Source organism: Mytilus edulis, chromosome 3 (assembly GCF_963676685.1).
Source record: "Mytilus edulis chromosome 3, xbMytEdul2.2, whole genome shotgun sequence".
NCBI classification, from domain to species: Eukaryota; Metazoa; Mollusca; class Bivalvia; order Mytilida; family Mytilidae; genus Mytilus; species Mytilus edulis.
In genome coordinates, this window is record NC_092346.1 from 1,473,907 (window position 1) to 1,493,086 (window position 19,180).

The 19,180-nt window shown below is 34.4% G+C and overlaps 1 protein-coding gene across 2 annotated transcripts; it reads right to left on the bottom strand.

Annotated features, from left to right (window-relative positions):
• Window positions 1-3,618: 3,618 nt before the first annotated feature.
• Window positions 3,619-18,269, bottom strand: LOC139515589 (3-oxo-5-alpha-steroid 4-dehydrogenase 1-like). Of its 2 annotated transcripts, none has more exons than XM_071305179.1 (5): window positions 18,249-18,269; window positions 10,928-11,097; window positions 9,473-9,574; window positions 8,058-8,208; window positions 3,619-3,867 (listed from the first exon to the last, which is right to left on the bottom strand). In XM_071305179.1, exons 2-5 carry the CDS (start codon window positions 11,034-11,036, stop codon window positions 3,801-3,803), a joined length of 429 nt encoding a protein of 142 aa, XP_071161280.1. In that variant the 5' UTR covers window positions 11,037-11,097; window positions 18,249-18,269; the 3' UTR covers window positions 3,619-3,800. The 2 variants fall into 2 exon arrangements, with proteins under 2 accessions (XP_071161280.1, XP_071161279.1); XM_071305178.1 differs by lacking the exon at window positions 18,249-18,269 and adding an exon at window positions 16,798-17,175.
• Window positions 18,270-19,180: the final 911 nt, after the last annotated feature.

Consider the following 19,180-nt stretch of genomic DNA (forward strand, 5'->3'; position numbering starts at 1 on the left):
CACGGTAAAATAAAACCTGCACGACTGACATAAAGATCATAAAATATTTCCATACACCAAATATAGTTGACCTATGGCATATAGAATTAGATAAAAAGACCAAAACTCAAAAACTTTGACCACTGAACTATGAAAATGAGGTCAAGGTCACATGACATCTGCCCGCTAGACATGTACACCTTACAATCATTCCATACAACAAATATAGTAGACCTATTGCATATAGTTTGAGAAAAACAGACCAAAACACAAAAATTTAACTATAACCACTGAACCATGAAAATAAGGTCAAGGTCAGATGACACCTGCCAGTTGGACATGTACACCTTACAGTCCTTCCATACACCGAATATACTAGCCCTATTGCTTATAGTATCTGAGATATGGACTTGACCACCAAAACTTAACCTTGTTTACTGATCCATGAAATTAGGTCGAGTTCAAGTGAAAACTGTCTGACAGACATGAGGACCTTGCAAGGTACGCACATATCAAATATAGTTATCCTATTACTTATAATAAGAGAGAATTCAACATTACAAAAAATCTGAACTTTTTTTTCGAGTGGTCACTGAACCATAAAAATGAGGTCAAGGACATTGGACATGTGACTGACGGAAACTTCGTAACATGAGGCATCTATATACAAAGTATGAAGCATCCAGATCTTCCACCTTCTAAAATATAAAGCTTTTAAGAAGTTAACTAACGCCGCCGCCGCCGCCGGATCACTATCCCTATGTCGAGCCACTGCCAACATTTTTTTATTTCAAAACTCGCCGATGTAGCACTAGGTGGCACGGAAGTATTTGCATTCCAGAATGTATGTTGCTCTTTTTTGTACCCTACCTAAGTCAATGTATTTGAAGTGTGTCGATTGGACAAAAAAATAAAGTATCAACTGAACATACTTTCCCAATCTGAGACATGAATTAGGGGTAGAAAAATTTGAAATAGTTTTACAAACAGATGAAAATGAATTTTTGAGATTTTTTTTAATTGTGTAATCACTGCATGATAAAAGACCTAAAATCATTAGCGGCCTTAGATTATTGAAAATAGCATAAACACTAAACAGATATGATACACATTCAAATTCATTTCTGAATAGTAAAATGAAAATACATCAGTTAACTGTGAATGTAGATTTTTTTTACAGTGTTAGAAAGTGGTGAAAAAAGACTATCATTATCCCTTATGGGCCAGGAAATACTACCGTGCCACCATTAGATAAAACGGTGAACAAAATTATTATTGTTACTAACTGGTAACAACATTCATTAATGTAATCGTCTGCATGTCATATTTTGTGTAATTGATTATTTATTATTCAAAACATTGTTTGATAAAATTATTTAATCTTATCATGCTTATGTCTAGATTTGTGGGTTTACATTCATATGTAAATCATCGTATGAATGTTTTTCGTTATAACACGATCCTGATTTGTTTGTATTTATACTCCCAGAAAATAGCATACAGTTGCCGTTTTATCACTGTTTGTTATATCCTGTGGTGGATGTCGTAGATGGAATATGTTCGTTGTCGACGTGGTTAGCGAATGCTGGGTCGACTATTATATTATTTATTTGTGCGTTTCTTTGTGATGAATGTTCTTGCGTGTGTTTGTGTCGTATTTCTGTTACGTGATGTCATTTTAGCGATACATGTTTAAACATTGTCATGAAGCGGGAGGTTTGGCTAACCATTATACCCGGTTCAACCCTACATTCTATTCTTAAAATGTGCTGCACCAATTAACTCAGGAAAATGGCAGAGTTCCTTTTGTTCCTTTGTTTTCCTCTTAAAGTCTATGTGTTTCCCTCGGTTTTTGTATGTAACTCGGATTTGTTTTCTCACAATCGATTTATGACTTTTGAATATGTCTTTGTTGCCGTTCGGCCAACCAGTTTTGGAAAATTTATTATTAAAAATTTGAAGTACATTTGTTATAACTGTTGTCGTATTTACGGTAAATCCTCAACCGAGTGTTATGTCCATTTTAAGTGTCTATAAAAAAAAACTTGAGATCTGAATTTGCCACTTCTGTCTTCTTATATGTATTTATCGGATCACAGATGAATTATCACGTTGTGATTGGTTAAATGCCGTCACGTGGTGACCCCCTATGAGACCGTATGGGGGTTAGTAAGTTTCATATGGGGTTCATGACGCGTTAAAGGCGACGTCATTTATTAATGTTGTTGTGTTTCATTGTTTATTTTTCAACAAAACGCCGCAGAAAAAGTCCAGCGTCCGATAAACTCATTATACAGTCAACTACTGACCCCCTACGGATCATAAGGGGAGACCGGGGTTAAATAAGTCAAAAATACAAGCATGGCCGAAAAGATAAATGGCGGAAAGAAAGACAACGGAACACAGAAAACTAAAAAGTAAACAATATCAACCATATAAAGTATGATATTTCCTTCCTAAAACAAAGCACCTGTATTGATATTCTTGGAAAAATGCAGAACTCAATTAAGGACGCTTTAGGCGGGATTCATATATAAATGATTTTCTTCCGAATCTCTAATCAAATTGAAACACCTAGGTTATAATACCATCACGTGGAGTGCATCGAACTTTTCTTAATTCGGTACTTTGTTATGTGCTTTCTCATATGTTGAGTCACTCAATTAATCTGCAAACCAATATGGTTTTTACCATGTTACAAATGGACTAATAATCAATATTGGGATAACATGAGGAGACGTGGTATGATTTCCAATAATAAAGCTTTCCACTGAAACAGAAAATGATGTAAGCAATATATAAAATTGAGAATAGAAATAGGAATATGTCAAAGAGACAACAACCCCACCAAAGAGAAAAAATAAACAGCCGAAGGCCACCAATAAGTCTTCAACACAGCGAGGAAATTCCGCAGTGGGGCCTTTAACTGGCCCCATAACAATCATGTGTACTAGTTCAGTGAAAATGGAAGAGATACTAAACTGCAAAACTTATAAATGAACTAAAATTTTAAAATAATACAAGACTGACAAAGGCCAGAAGTTCCGGGATATTTTTATTTCTAGTTTAAAGCAAAATATTGCAGGAACATTCTTAATAACTAACTGAATGGGTCTTGAGATTTTCATTCTAATCAACACAAACACGGAATCAAAGCTAATATATATTTATGTCAAAGAAACTACTTCTAACATTTAAAGTCATCTGGTTGATAGTTGATTGTTTTAATCGCTCCTTTTTGGATTTTTCGTAGCGGCTGGTTTTTAATAGTGGAGGAAACTGGAGTGCCCGGAGAAAATCTGAAAATCCTAGTCAATTAAAATTGGAGGTGAGTGGAGGAGAGTGCACCCGCACGAGCGGGATTCGATTTTACAACCTCAGTGTTGACTGGCTTGTGGTTAAAGTAGTAGAAACTACTTAGACCACTTGGCCACCAAGACCATCTGAAGTAGCTTAAATAACATCTGCTTTGTATTTCGTCTTAATATCAATGGCATTGGTACTTGAGTTGCATTGAGAAGAGCATATGTACATGGTGTATTTTGGAAAGGGGGATCCTGAGTGCCTACTAATAATCAGAAAAACGTGAGTATAGTTAATTTTCTAGCATTATAAAATAAACAAAGTCTAAACAAAGTATGTGTCTATATTAAATATCTTTACTATGAGATCATGGTACACTTCTACACTTCTAATTATAACAATAAGTTCCTGTTAGTCGTGTGTTTTTAATTACTTAGTACTTCCATAACACAAGCTATTGTCTTTTTTGTGTCCTCCTTTTACTTAGCTGAGAGTTGAATATCTTTTTCCCCCGTTCTCTACAGCATAAAAGGTATAACAGCTTTTCTGTTTTTTGGATAGTCCTCAAACTTCTGTATATACCATCTGAAAGGATAATGCATATTCTTGTAAATAAAGGCAACAGTAGTATACCGCTGTTCAAACTCATAAATCCATGGACAAAAAACAAAATCGGGGTAACAAACTAAAACTGAGGGAAACGCATTAAATATAACAGGAGAACAACGACACAACACTACAATGTAACACACACAGAAACGGACCAAGCATCAGACAAAATCCCACGAGAAAAACAAATATAACATCAAAACCAAATACATGAATTTGGGATAGACAAGTACCGTGACATGTCTTATCGCAATGTGAATTTACACTCAAAATTAAGAGAAAACAAACGACGCAACGTTAAAATGTAACACATACAGAAACGAACTATAATATAACAATGGCCATATTCCTGACTTGGTACAGGACAAGAAAAAAAATGGCGGGTTGAACCTGGTTTTGTGGCATGCCAAACCTCCCCTTTTAAAGCCATGTGAAATATAACATTAAAAGGACAACTCAACACCACAGGACTACAATATAAATAAATTGGAGAATACAATTGACAAAGAAACACACGAACAACAGCCAACAAAAGGCAACAAGTTGAAAATTTTAATACGTCAGAAGTGCATTTTATCCACACAAGATCCACCAGCGACGACCAGATACAAAAGTTTGAAAGCCGAAACAAGCACAAAGTCGAACAGCATCGAGGACCAAAAGATCAAAAAAGTTGTGCCAAAAACGGCCAGGGTTTTCTGTTAGTTACCAGAACATCCTTATTATTTAGAAAAAATTATACTTTTGCAAACAGTAAATTTATAAAATTACTAAACAAAAGCTGTACATGATAGAACTGAAATATTAACTAATTACAGGAAACAACTGAAATACATTACATAACCAGACATTTGCAACACAAAATGTAGACACATCCGAACAAGCCCAAACCCCAACGCCAAGTGACGTCATATTTGAAATTGTAAAAAATGACAACAAGAGTGCACACGCTGAAATGTCTCGCCTTCTATACTAATCATTGATATTATGTTGATAGTCCTAAGTATAAAGCTAAGCTTTATTACAACTGTCACATAAACTTATCTTGAACTAAATTTTAATGTGCGTATTGTTATTCTTTTACTTTTCTACATTGGCTAGAGGTATAGGGGGAGGGTTGAGATCTCATAAACATGTTTAACCCCGCCGCAATTTTGCGCCTGTCCCAAGTCAGGAGCCTCTGGCCTTTGTTAGTCTTGTATGATTTTAAATTTTAGTTTCTTGTGTATAATTCGGAGTTTAGTATGACGTCCATTATCACTGTACTATTATGCATATTTTAGGGGCCAGCTGAAGGACACCTACGGGTGCGGGAATTCTCGCTACATTGAAGACCCATTGGTTGCCTTCGGCTGTTGTTTGCTCTATGGTCGGGTGGTTGTCGCTTTGACATATTCACCATTTCCTTTCTCAATTTTATTAACATTAACCAAGATAACTAAACAAAGACCAATGAACCTTGAAAAAGAGGTCCAGGTCAGATGAACCATGCCAGGCAGACAGGTACAGCTAACAATGCTTCTATACAACATATATAGTTGACACATTACTTATAGTTTAAGAAAAAAACACCAAAACACAAAAACTTAACACTGTGCAATGAACCGTGAAAATGAGGTCACGGTTAAATAAAACCTGCTCGACTGACATAAAGATCATAAAATATTTCCATACACCAAATATAGTTGACCTATGGCATATAGCATTAGATAAAAAGACCAAAACTCAAAAACTTAACTTTCACCACTGAACCATGAAAATGAGGTCAAGGTCACATGACATCTGCCCGCTAGACATGTACACTTAACAATCATTCCATACAACAAATATAGTAGACCTATTGCATATGGTATGAGAAAAACAGACCAAAACACAAAAATTTAACTATAACCACTGAACCATGAAAATGAGGTCATGGTCAGATGACACCTGCCAGTTGGACATGTACACCTTACAGTCCTTCCATACACCGAATATACTAGCCCTATTGCTTATAGTATCTGAGATATGGACTTGACCACCAAAACTTAACCTTGTTCACTGATCCATGAAATGAGGTCGAGGTCAAGTGAAAACTGTCTGACAGACACGAGGACCTTGCAAGGTACGCACATATCAAATATAGTTATCCTATTACTTATAATAAGAGAGAATTCAACATTACAAAAAATTTGAACTTTTTTTTCAAGTGGTCACTGAACCATGAAAATGAGGTCAAGGACATTGGACATGTGACTGACGGAAACTTCGTAACATGAAGCATCTATATACAAAGTATGAAGCATCCAGGTCTTCCACCTTCTAAAATATAAAGCTTTTAAGAAGTGAGCTAACGCCGCCGCCGTAGCCGCCGCCGCCGCCGCCGCCGGATCACTATCCCTATGTCGAGCTTTCTGCAACAAAAGTTGCAGGCTCGACAAAAATGACGTCATTTGAATGAATAAGATAGAATTAGGATTGATTTAAGATTATATTTGAACTAAATACTGATATTGCATTTAATAACAATGCATATTTTAATATTTATTATTAGCAAACTAAGGTAGCAATTAACTATATTATAAAGCTATGTCCGGTTTGTTTTGAATTTGACTTCAAACGTAAAATATCGTACTGATTACGTTGAACAAAATGATATCTAATAAATGAATGCGGTGATTAATATTATTTACCATAACACATATATATAATAGAAAAGACATCAACGCATTTGACAAAATCCGATGAGAATTACAAATATAACATTAAACATTTAAACTAGATACATGAATTTGGGATAGACAAGTACCGTAACACGTCTTATAGTAATGCGAATTCACACTCAGCAAAACAGTCACAATCGGGAATAAGTCACGTTTGGTAATTAAAAGATTAGACGACATATGACAAACAACAATCTACCATGTGGTAAAAATGTCCTTAGCTAGTTTGGTCAAAGATACATCGTATGGATCCACCAATTCGTGATGGTGTCAATTTTAATCTGTCCTCCTCATAACTTTGTTGTAGCAGTTTCTGTGTAAGGAGCACACTCCTGTATATGAAGTCCGTATAGTGTGAACAAGCACGAGAATAACGTATCAATTGTGATATGTAAACACCATACGAAGGGACAGAGGGTATGTTACTGCTGAGAAATGGAAAATTGATAATTGGGAAGTTGAAATCGTCCCGTTTATCATAGATTTTCGTGTGAAGTCGTCCATCTACGTCAATATTGAGGAAAAGAGATGCATTATTATAAAAACGGTACAAGTTTCTACTGCACCAAATGAGCATATAGGAATGCTCGATGTCGCAAAAAATAGAAACCAGCTGATTTGAATATAAAAAGGCCAGAAGGCCAATTAAAGCAAAGGAATATTCAAACTCAAAAGTTATAGATAAACTGGAAACGCAATGGAATTAAGCGAAAAAAGATAACAAGTCAACAAAAACAACACAGAAAACGGATGACTGACCAACACGGACAGCACCGGTGGTGCAAAAGAGTGATCTGGAAGTATTCTTAATCAATATTCACCTTTTACATGTTTTTTTTTCAATTTCTGGTCATTGTTACCTCTATAAATGAGAAATTGACGTATTGCCTTTAATCTTTTTAAATAAATTGTAAGCAACAAGACCACCCTTATAGATTTCGAAAATGAGCAGGTTAATGTTGCTTCAAGGCAGCAATCGCAACACAAAAGTGAAGAGGGATTAATATAAGTTACAATAACATGTTTCCTACTCCACTATAAATTTAAAAGAAATTGTTTTTAAATTTGATGTAAAAAAGATTTAAAAAACTAACTAGACCAACTGCTTCCAAATATCCATGAATGTTTTTGTGGTAATCGAGTATTATTTACTTATAATTAAATACTTGAATTTGGTTGTAACCAACTTTGCCTTTATATATGACACTCAATCATTGGTTTACATGTCATATCCCGTAATAACCATGTTATTGTTATCCATTCGTTTGACATGTTTGATGTGTATAAGCTTATGATTTTGACATTTGATCAGGGACTTTCCGTTTTGAATTTTCCTCGGGGTTCGCTATTTTTGTGGTTTTGTTTTTTATATATTTTTGTAAATCTTTAATGTTACATAAATACATAATTTTACATAAACGTTATTACTTTATATACTTTTAAAGTTTTATATATTTTACATACCTGTGATGTTGTAAAGCACGTGGTCCGATATTACACGTTGTAAAAACAGCGAAGGCCAAACTTGGTAAGGAAGGACATAAAACAAAGAATCCCCACCATTCTAAAATCTCACCAAAGAAATTAGCACCCGAGACATAGTTAAACATCCCACCTGTAATACAGACGTGTATATTAGTATCTTAATGAAGGACATAAAACTACGAATCCCCACCATTCTAAAGTCTCACCAAAAACAATTCGCACCTGAGACATAGTTGAACATTTCACCTGTAATACAGATTTATATATTAGCATTAATCAATATGAATCATAGCAGCTCGGCTGTAAAACAAGAAATCTGAAGCACCAGAAATGACCAAGAAAAAATTGGGTGCATGTTAAAATTGGAAGACTTTCAACTGATTGGAAAACTTAATCTATGCATCAAAGCAGCTGAGTGGCAAACGTTTTCAACCTAAAAAGTTATAATTGAAGCAACGGATTACACTGAACATTTTTATTAAACAATTCTTGCTCAACCGTATTTTGATCTTTAATTGTTTACTTCTTCAACATTGCAACTTGGATGGAGAGTTGTCTCATTGGCATCAATACCATATCTCCTTATACATTTGAAAATAAAATTTATGAGTTTCCTTTGTTTAACAGTCTTTATGTTCGGCTACAAATGGATCATGAGTTGAATATTTTTGAACATTTATGAATCATACATACACTGTCATTATCATTAATAAGGATCTATGGTCTAGCCACATTTTATGTGAATGATTTGGAATTTGATGAGACTGTCAACAAAGTGAGAGGTTTAGCGATATAAAACCAGGTTTAATCCACCATTTTCTACATTAGAAAATGCCTATACCAAGTCAGGAATATGACAGTTCTTGTCCATTCGGTTTTGATGTGTTTTGTTATTTGATTTTGCCATGTGACTAAGGACTTTCCGATTTGATTTTCCTCTGAGTTCAGTATTTTTGTGATTTTACTTTTTGCTCATCAGTGCAGGTGATTGGCCAAAAACTTATCAATTTGATCAAGAAAGAGAAACGGAATGATAACCTCATTTTCTTGTATGTTTGCATGTTCGTATTCTATAAATTAATGTTTTAATGTTTTGTTGTTGTTAATATAGACCAGCAGCGTTGTGTCATACCGTTGGCCGTCAGTGTGTCAATTGAGCTTCATGTAGATATAGCCAGATATGGCATTTGTCAATTAATCACAGTCATCCCTCCGTCAATAATAGAAGACATGAACTCGTTCAATTGATCATTGAATCGAGCTGAGAAAAGGACAATATGCTCAGCAATATAAACGTAAACATAGTAAAGATTTACCATGATATTTCTAAACGCTATGCTTTCAAAACAATAACAAAATCAACATGGCTGAAAACTAAATGTCAAAAAACTTACCACGAGGTATCTTGTATCCATTTTCACCTGGTTTCCTCAAATTTCTTAAAACATGGTCAGAATGAATGTTTATTACCATACCAGTGAAAAACATAACTAAACCTATGAAAATAAAAATACTGATATATTTAAAATAAATCGTCTTAGTATAACGATGGTCAGACGTCACAGGTTCCTTGAATTGAGAGACTTCTAATAAATTAGGTTCCAACTGTCTCAGGCAAATTTGACAATAGATCTTAATGGCTTATCTCTTATGTTACATTTCGCCAAACGTATATCCTATTTGTGCATCACAGATTTTCATATGTTTGGCAGAGCATTCCTGTAGTAGAGGATAAATCCTTAGAAAAACTTCGAAAGCACGAAATGTTATTTTTATTTTTTCTTCAAAACTCGAAATTTCAATGTAAAGTTCATCTTAAAGATGAATATATCTTTTGAATATATGGACTCGTTTGAAAAAAACTGAAATAAAATTAAAATAAAATCGCAATTATCATATACATGTATTTTATAATGCTATAACTTTTCTCAAGTAAATCCAAAACGATGGGAAACAGATTAATTTTAGAATTTTGTATATGACATAAGTTTGATTTGTCGTTAACATAACGTGCTGAAAAGGCACGCATTCGACTGCCAATGAAAACTGACATCATGTTGGATAAGAGAAGTAGCGATCTTGCATTGCAACGGCCAAATACTTACCCCTTCATTAAGGTTAATTCAGATTAAGGTTGTGGCACAATGTTGACTGCTGTATATTTGACATTTTTACCTATTATGTCTGTTTGTTTTGTTCGTTGTCAATGTAATGCAATTTGATGCGACTGTTATACACGTGAGAGGTTTAGCTAGCTTTAAACCAGCTTCAATCCACCATTTTCTACATAGGAAAATGTCTGTACCAAGTCAGGAATATGACAGTTGTTATCCATTCGTTTAATGTGTTTGAGCTTTTGATTGTGTCATTTGAATATGGACTTTTCGTTTTAAATTCCCTCGGAGTTCGGTATTTTTGTGATTTTACTGTTTTCTTAAACGTACACAGATCGTTGTACACTATCTAAAGGAGACATCGGATTCAATATCCGCATTCCGACCAGACGAGTTTGCGTATTTAACATCACGCACATTTAATAAATAGATGGCCACTTTACGCAATAAGCGCATTTCCTGACAGGAAAGGAGAAATTGATGTCCACATATCTATAACCCGGTCAATGTTTGTGGTCCAGTTTTAAGGATCATTTGTTTAAAAGAGTACAGAGTGGAACTGAAAATGTCTAAATTATATAATATAAGTTCCAGAATAGCATTTGATCTATATCGTTAATGAAGAAAAAAGTTCGGATTTGTATACCCTTCATCGTAAAAACGGTTCCTTTCCTACTCTGTTCTTCAGTCAGCAGTTATCCCAGTAATGACCGAGTGTGAAAGAGAACGTCTTACCTATAATAAACTGTGGTGATGTAAGACATTTGTTGTCATCCCGTGGGGCGTGAAAGAGCAGATATCCTCCTTGCAAATATCCATTAACTACACAGAATAAAAACGCCATTGAAAAGGTTGCAAATGGTGTTGGTTTTCCTCCTCTGATCAGAAACGAGAAAATAAAAGTTCTGAAAAGAAAGGAATTTATTATTTTTAAAAGTAAATTGATTATTAACGTATTAATATTGGTGTACATTTTGTAGAGGAAAGAAATCGAAATTATGGGGATGGGGGTTTAAGAGATGGTTAAAATATTATCAGGAGTACATGTGATTCTGAGTTAGAACAAAAGCAAGAATTCACATTTCTAACCCGACTAGAAAAGTTGTAAAAAGGTCACCTATAGTTGTTAATGTCTGTGTCATTTTGGTCTTTTGTGGATAGCTGTCTCATTGGCAATCATACCGCATCTTCTTTTTTATACAGTCTTAAATATATATTCATGTCGTATCTTGGCTATATGAGTGTCCTTGTCCGGTCAACAATAATCGTCCATCCACCATGTCCATTGCTGTATTTATAATTCAAGAATGTCGGTTATCTTACACTGTCTAGTCTAATATCATATAACAACACTGTTATCATAGTAACACTCTGATAAAGGGTACAAGTCCTCAAGATGAAGAAATATTTCGTATGATTTTGTAACGTTCAGAGGTGTTTATCATTGTTTTCATGATCATGTTCAGTTAAGTAGAAGATTTGAACCGAACTATATCATAGTGGTTTGGAATTGAACCAATCTCGATTAAGATACAATTTCCATTTATATTACTGCATATTTAGGAATTTGGAGAAACTTGTACAAGATGATTTGCAAGTGGTCTTTTAACATGTTTAAGAATAGTACACTTGTAACAAGTGGGCGTGTTATTGTAAAATGAAATGTGAAAGACGAATCAGAATTCGCCAGTGACTTTTGCGTGATTATTCTCTGCATGACTATTTATATGGAATAACTAAACTGGTCTGCCTGTGTCTGATGTATGATTTGGAGAAGCCAAATTAAGGTAATTTTCCTTCAATTGTATTGTATACATGTATACAAATATAGATTTATTTCATCTTCAAGCCATTGTTCCACTACTAAATTGTCTATTCTCCTTACACTTGGTACAATAAAAAAACCTGATAATAAATTGTTCAAATAAGGCCTTTGAAAATAGTGGAATTAATTACTTTTGGAGTGTCAAAAACTCGTTGGAAGTACTTGATAAATGACATGCATATATTGGTGATTTTGAATCTGATCAAAGTTTTGATTGTTCTACCCTATATACCATATTGCCTCATATTCTTATTAAGAATAAATACACATCCCTAATAAACTGGGCATTTAAAAAGTCAGAATGCGAGTACATATGTTCAAACTCTTTTAGGTAATATTTTAGAAGCAATAAACAAAAGAACTTTGTCAATTGATACTATATCTGCGCTTGAATTTTTACTAGATAACATTTTTGTTCGCTTTGGAGATTCCGTATATCGTCAAGTTATTGGAATTCTAATCGGCATTAACTGTGCACCACTTATTGCGGACCTGTTTTTGTATTGTTATGAATTACAATTTATGACTAAAATTAGCAAAGACCCATCGAAACAACATTTGATACAAAAACTTAACAATACTTTTAGATATTTGGATGATATATTGGCTCTCAATAATGACGATTTCAGTATGTATACTTAAGAAATTTAACCTATTGAACTTACTTTAACTAGAGGCTCTCAAGAGCCTGTGTCGCTCACCTGTAACTGTATTTACTGATGTCGGCCATCTTGGTTGGTAGGCGGGGTCATTAGACACTTTTTTTAAAATAGATACCCTAGTAATGATTGTGGACAATTTGGTTAAATTTGGCCCAGTTTTAGAAAAGAAGATTTTTGTACAAGTTACAAAAATGACGAAAAGTTGTTCAATATTGCCTATAAAGGGCAATAACTCCTTAAGGGGTCCTCTGACAATTTTGGTCATGTTGACTTATTTGTAGATTTTACTTTGATGAACATTATTGCTGTTTACAGTTTATCTCTATCTATAATAGTATTCAAGATAATAACCAAAAACTGCAAAATTTCCTTAAAATTACCAATTTAGGGCAGCAACCCAACAACGGATTGTCGGATTCATCTGAAAATTTGTGAGGGGATAGATCTTATTTTAATTGACATTTAAATCTTGAAAGATTTTCCCTAAATGTTTTAGTTTCAAAGTTATAAAGCAAAAACTGCATTTTACCACTATGTTCTAATTTTAGCCATGTTGGCCATTTTGTTTGGTATGGGGGTCATCGGACACATTTTTTAAACTATCTACCACAATGATAAAATTAGGCCAAGTTTGGTTAAATTTGGCCAAATAGTTTCAGAGAAGAAGATTTTTGAACAAGTTACAAACAAGAGGCTGTCACAACGACAGCAAACCGGATTTATTAACATTTATTTGTGTCCTACAAATGAATGTAAGATACAGTCACAGAAAATAATTATATTTATAAGTACGTCTGAGTCAGTGACAACCCTACAACAGATGTATCCATCGGATCGCCATCAATGATCGCCTGCACTGCAGCCGTCCCGCTAGACCACACGACCACCTGGGCTCTCTTAAAAAGAGCTTTCGCTGGCCGTGTGTTACTTTTCCACGTCAGTTTTAATCTAGCGGCGTACTGCAGTACATGATATATAAGGCATGAAGATGTTATTGTTACAGATCAGCTAAATTATCTATAGTAAAGGATCCTACAAATGAATGTAAGATACAGTCACAGAAAATAATTATATTTATAAGTACGTCTGAGTCAGTGACAACCCTACAACAGATGTATCCATCGGATCGCCATCAATGATGGTGATACATGGCTGTGTACATAATGTATATACAACTCGTCTAAACATCAACCCAACAATGTTAGATCTGTAAATTTGCTTTCGCAAATTTTTGGTTCTTCCCTCGCCGGGATTCGAACCCATGCTACTGTGATATCGTGACTCCAAATCGCCTGCACTGCAGCCGTCCCGCTAGACCACACGACCACCTATGCTCTCTTAAAAAGAGCTTTCGCTGGCCGTGTGTTACTTTTCCACGTCAGTTTTAATCTAGCGGCGTACTGCAGTACATGATATATAAGGCATGAAGATGTTATTGTTACAGATCAGCTAAATTATCTATAGTAAAGGATCCTACAAATGAATGTAAGATACAGTCACAGAAAACTGTACTCGTATATATTATCTAGTATATGCACGGTGAACTGTTTATAAAAGACTTATTATCAGTTGGATATGTGTTTTAGTATGTTATAAACATGATAAATCAAATATGAGAATTTGAGTCAAATCGGTGAATATGATTTTGAAAGCTACATGTAGTGTCATATATGATTTTAATGTCCATTTGCCTGGTTTCACTAAAACACATGTTAAGAGGCACGGAGTTGGTGAATGTTAGAAATACACCAGGAATTAAATAATTTGAATGTAGGTCACTTGTGAACTTACAATCACTAATATGATAAAGCAATTGAAAGTGCCAGGATGGTCCCATGTTTTCCCCAAAAAGGGTTATTCGAAGGGGCCTGATCTAATTTTTACGAAATATAAAAAACTTTCAACCGAACTCACTCTTCATACCGAATACATAATTAACATGATCATCGGTCGACTGTAATGAATTTATCAAAACATGTCCAATATCAGCACTTTTTACGCCATGAGCATGATGAGCGCAAGTCCTTTGTAAGTCGATCTATATTATCAGTTTACTGAAACATTCTCTATAGTCAACACTTTGTTTTACTTCTCTCAAATAATGATACATGCCCGTTTCAATTATGACACGTGACAACCAATACGCTCAGTCTAAATGGACCAGCAAAAGTCTGCTTCGGTACGAAATTTTCTCGCCAATTTTAAGACCCGTTTGTGAACTTGTGCTTTTTTCTTTTCTTTGTTCGTGCTATTGTCTCTTTGGCAGATTTCCCCCGTTTCCATTCACTATTATATGCCTAAAATCAATTAACACAGATGATAGCGGATATTCCATAATGTCGTATAGCTACAATCCTGTCCATCAACCCGAATTTAACCTACCGAATTAGACTTATTACTGGCCGGGTTTGTAACAACATGTAACAACATGAGCAACATGAAGGATGCCATATATGAACTACTAGTATTGTTTGTCTGTTGGTCTTTTCCTTTATATAGACAAGGCGATGACGGTTATTTTCGACTTTTGAGTTTGAATGCCCTCTGGTATCTTTAGCCTCTCTTGGTACACATTCGGAACCCGTGGTTTTGTAAATGTTTGAATCGTTTAACTCTTCAATTAAAGCCGACATTATAGGAAGGAGATTGATTGGTTGTTGGATGCTAAACGTCCAGTGGCAAGTATTTAATGTATGTTCAGGACGAGAGTAGGACAAAGATCTTGATTATTCCAGTCTTTTATGGTTAATCGGAAGTAAAAGTAATTTTAATACCGGTTTTATCGTTTTCTGAGAAACTATGAGTTGAAAAAATCAGCAAAATTCTATGAAGGTTTTAATATGTTTAACGAAAATCTTCTGAATTATCTAATGAACAATCCAAAATGCCCAAATTTCGTAAATGGGATTTTTTTTTAATAAAGTGCTTATGATCACTGATGATAGAGATGGCTTACATTTTGCAATTAAAAGGAGCACATTTGAACTGGAGTTATCTATCTTCGTTCAAAATATTTAGTGTTAACTTGAACATTTTTAGAACAGATAAATTCATACCCTACTGTCTAATGTCCACGGAGATGTGTCGACTAACGAAAAAAAATGTACACATACATAACGACATACTGATCATTTTGTTATTTGAATACTAAGTATTTCAGTTTATTAAAATCGCTGAACTACTTGCAATGGACATTGATATGCTCTTATGTTCACCATTCCAGTGCCTAGTGTTGTTTTAACTCACAAAATTAGAGATAAGACTTGGAAGATAAAGCTATGAAGCCAGTTCCATAAAGATTTTTATAACATTTAGTGCAGTCTTTATCCCAAAAATAATTATATTATATGACCTGAAAACTGCTTCTCAAACTTGGAGTTTTTTTCAGGGAAAATTGGAGGCTGTTAGAGAAGGCTTGATTAGGTTCTCATGAATAAAATAGATGTGGCTAATTAGTCTATAAAAAAATAATGAGTTTTTCAGCCACTTTCCTCTCTCAACAAAAAAAATAAAAAAAATTCAAACAACACCTAAAATGTATGCTTCAACACATAATTTATAAATAAATAAAAAAAAAGTAAGCTATATTTAGAGTTGGCATAGAATACAAACAAGGACATATCATAAGCTCTGAAGAGCTTTTAACCCACATACAACTGTACAAGGCATAAACATACAATACATTTATTTATAACATGTATATCAAATATGTATGCGATATATTATATATGCAATTTCTGCTGCAAATTTCATTTGATTTAAACATTTAATTGGTCTAGATGAAAAGTTATGTTTGTTGAGGTTTGTGTGACCCTCTATGAACCAAATGTATAGATTGGGTTACTTTCTTTTTGACCAATTCTACTTTCACTTTCAGCAACATAAATTTTAAAAATAACAAATATTTAACAGCTGAATGAAGCGATGACAATGTCAGATTTAAAAACCTCAAATAAATCACACACAAACATAATGCAAATTTAGTACAGTAAAAAGGTGGTGTCAGACTTATCTGTATCGTACGATATACACGTGTATGTATTGACAACAAGATAAGCGTGGTTTTGTTTACAAATAATACACTTTTCTGTCCTCAAAATAAAAGAGTGCACACTTACCTTTGAAAATAATGCACAAGAAAACATGTCAACGTAACTTTACTACACACGGATATTGACTTCCAAGTGTCCGTTGCAAAAATTAAAATTACTGGAACCGCAAAAGATGGCAGTTCTTGAATAAACCAGGCTAATTTTGCGTTTAACATACATCCCCATCCAGATCTTGCATAACGCCCATACGGTGCGCTTAAAAATTGTAATAATAAAAGAACAAATGCAGAATTAACAAAATACACATAAGATATATATTTTAACACTTCATAATCTACAGCCATCATTTTAGACACTACAACATCAAGTAGTGAGATAACTTCCATGATTGTCTATCCGACTAGTCTATCGCACACTACTCGGTAAATCGGAAGTTATCACGTGACTAAGTTCGATGACAAAAAAGGGGGGGTTAGTATTGGGGTATACAGAGAGAATCGTATCGGTAATAAACATATACTATGGTCAAGACAACTTATCCGTGTCTAAATTTATTTGTTTTGCTTAATTGTTGTTTTTTTTTTTTTGTGTATATAAAATATTTGTCAGTGTTATTAAAACAGTTCTACCCCCCCCCCCCCCCCCCCCCAAAAAAAAAAATATCAACATGTTTTTTCTCTTATGAAAAGATCTGTAAACATAAGTTTGTGACAAAAAAAAACCAAGCACTCTTGATGAGGGTTGTCTTTTATTGGCAATCGTACCACATCTCAGTCTCTTTTACAAGTCATATCATCGGATAAACTGCAGAAATAACAATTCTATAAGAAATGAATAAATGGAAAAAATATAGGATTTCTGCCCTCAGCTCTCTTTAAATATTTTTTTTATCATGTTCCATGATAGAGTACTTAAGAATTTCTTATACTTTTGTTCATGGGTAAGAAAGATAAATTCATGATCTGGTAAACAATTTTACTTGATTACTTGATCAATATCAGTGGCAAATATTTCAGGCAGTTAGTCAGTATGCCGTACAACATAATGGAAATTATCAATTCATAATGCAATGGGTAGGTTCTGCCAAATAAGTCCACCTGGATGGAGTTTCAGAAACTTTAACTGCCACTAAAGAACAAAGGTTTTCTTGGATTGGAGCAGACATTTTACCTTGTATCAGGTCACCTACGAACCCCTCAGACAGTTGTTAAGAATTTTCTGAACTTATCGATAGCATTGCATTTCCCGCATAAACACAGATATTGCAATTATTAACGAATGATTTACCTGTCGAAAGGGAGTCAGGGGTGCCCCAGTCAGCTCCTTGTGGTTAAAAAGTAAGAAACAAAAAAGGTCAAGAAACATCCAGGTAACTTTAAGACACTGGCTTCGATTATCTGCAAAATGTTATATTTTGTGTGTACTGACTTTCTTTCTACAGAAATAAATCGTTGTTCTATGTCGACGTACTTCTACATAGTAAGATGGCTAATACATATACAAATATACACCCGTACCTTCTAGAAACTCATATCAACACACAAAGGAACGTGCCACTGGTCCACCAATTCATGCATATTTAGATAGAACGGTAAATACGGTAAAAGCATGCTATACAAAATCTTTTGTAACGGTTGATATATCGGGCAGTACAGTGCAGCTACGGTTAAGATGGATGTTAATTCGGTAATGTGTCTAATGGCCATCATTGATTCATGCCTAAAATACTACGCTTTTATTATGGTAACATGTTTAACTCCTTCACATTCTGTATGTATGTGCCTGTCCAAAGTCAGGAGCCTGTAATTCAGTGGTTGTCGTTTGTTTATGTGTTACATTTTTGGTTTTTGTACATAAATAAGGACGTTAGTTTTCTCGTTTGAATTGTTTTACATTGTCATTTCGGGGACTTTATTTAGCTGACTATGCAGAATGGGCCGTACGGTGACCAATATAGTTGTTAATTTCTGTGTCATTTTGTTCTCTTATGGAGAGTTGTCTCATTGACAATCATACCTTTTTTTTTATATTGGTGGGCTGATATATATCCATTAGCTTTATAACAACGGTCTTTTATAGGATTAAACTACTGAAGGTAGATTTCTTCTATTTTGAATATGCGGTAACTGTTGAATATGTATGCGTTCAGCTGCAGAATATGTAAATATGTTCAACATTTCGGTGGCGGATCATGCCAGAACTTTTCATAAAGAGGGGGGCTGACTGATCTTGGGGGCCCCGCTCCAGTCATGCTCAAGTTCAGTGATTCCCTATTAACCAAATTTTTTTCAATAAAAGGGATGCGGGGCCCCCAGTACCCCCACCCCCATGAGACGCCTATGCATTTTAGGTACATTAAAGCACTGCGGCAAATACGCATGGAAAAAATGTTATAAGCACTTTATGGTAAAATGTCCAAATATATGATAGGTAAATAGCCCCTTCAAAG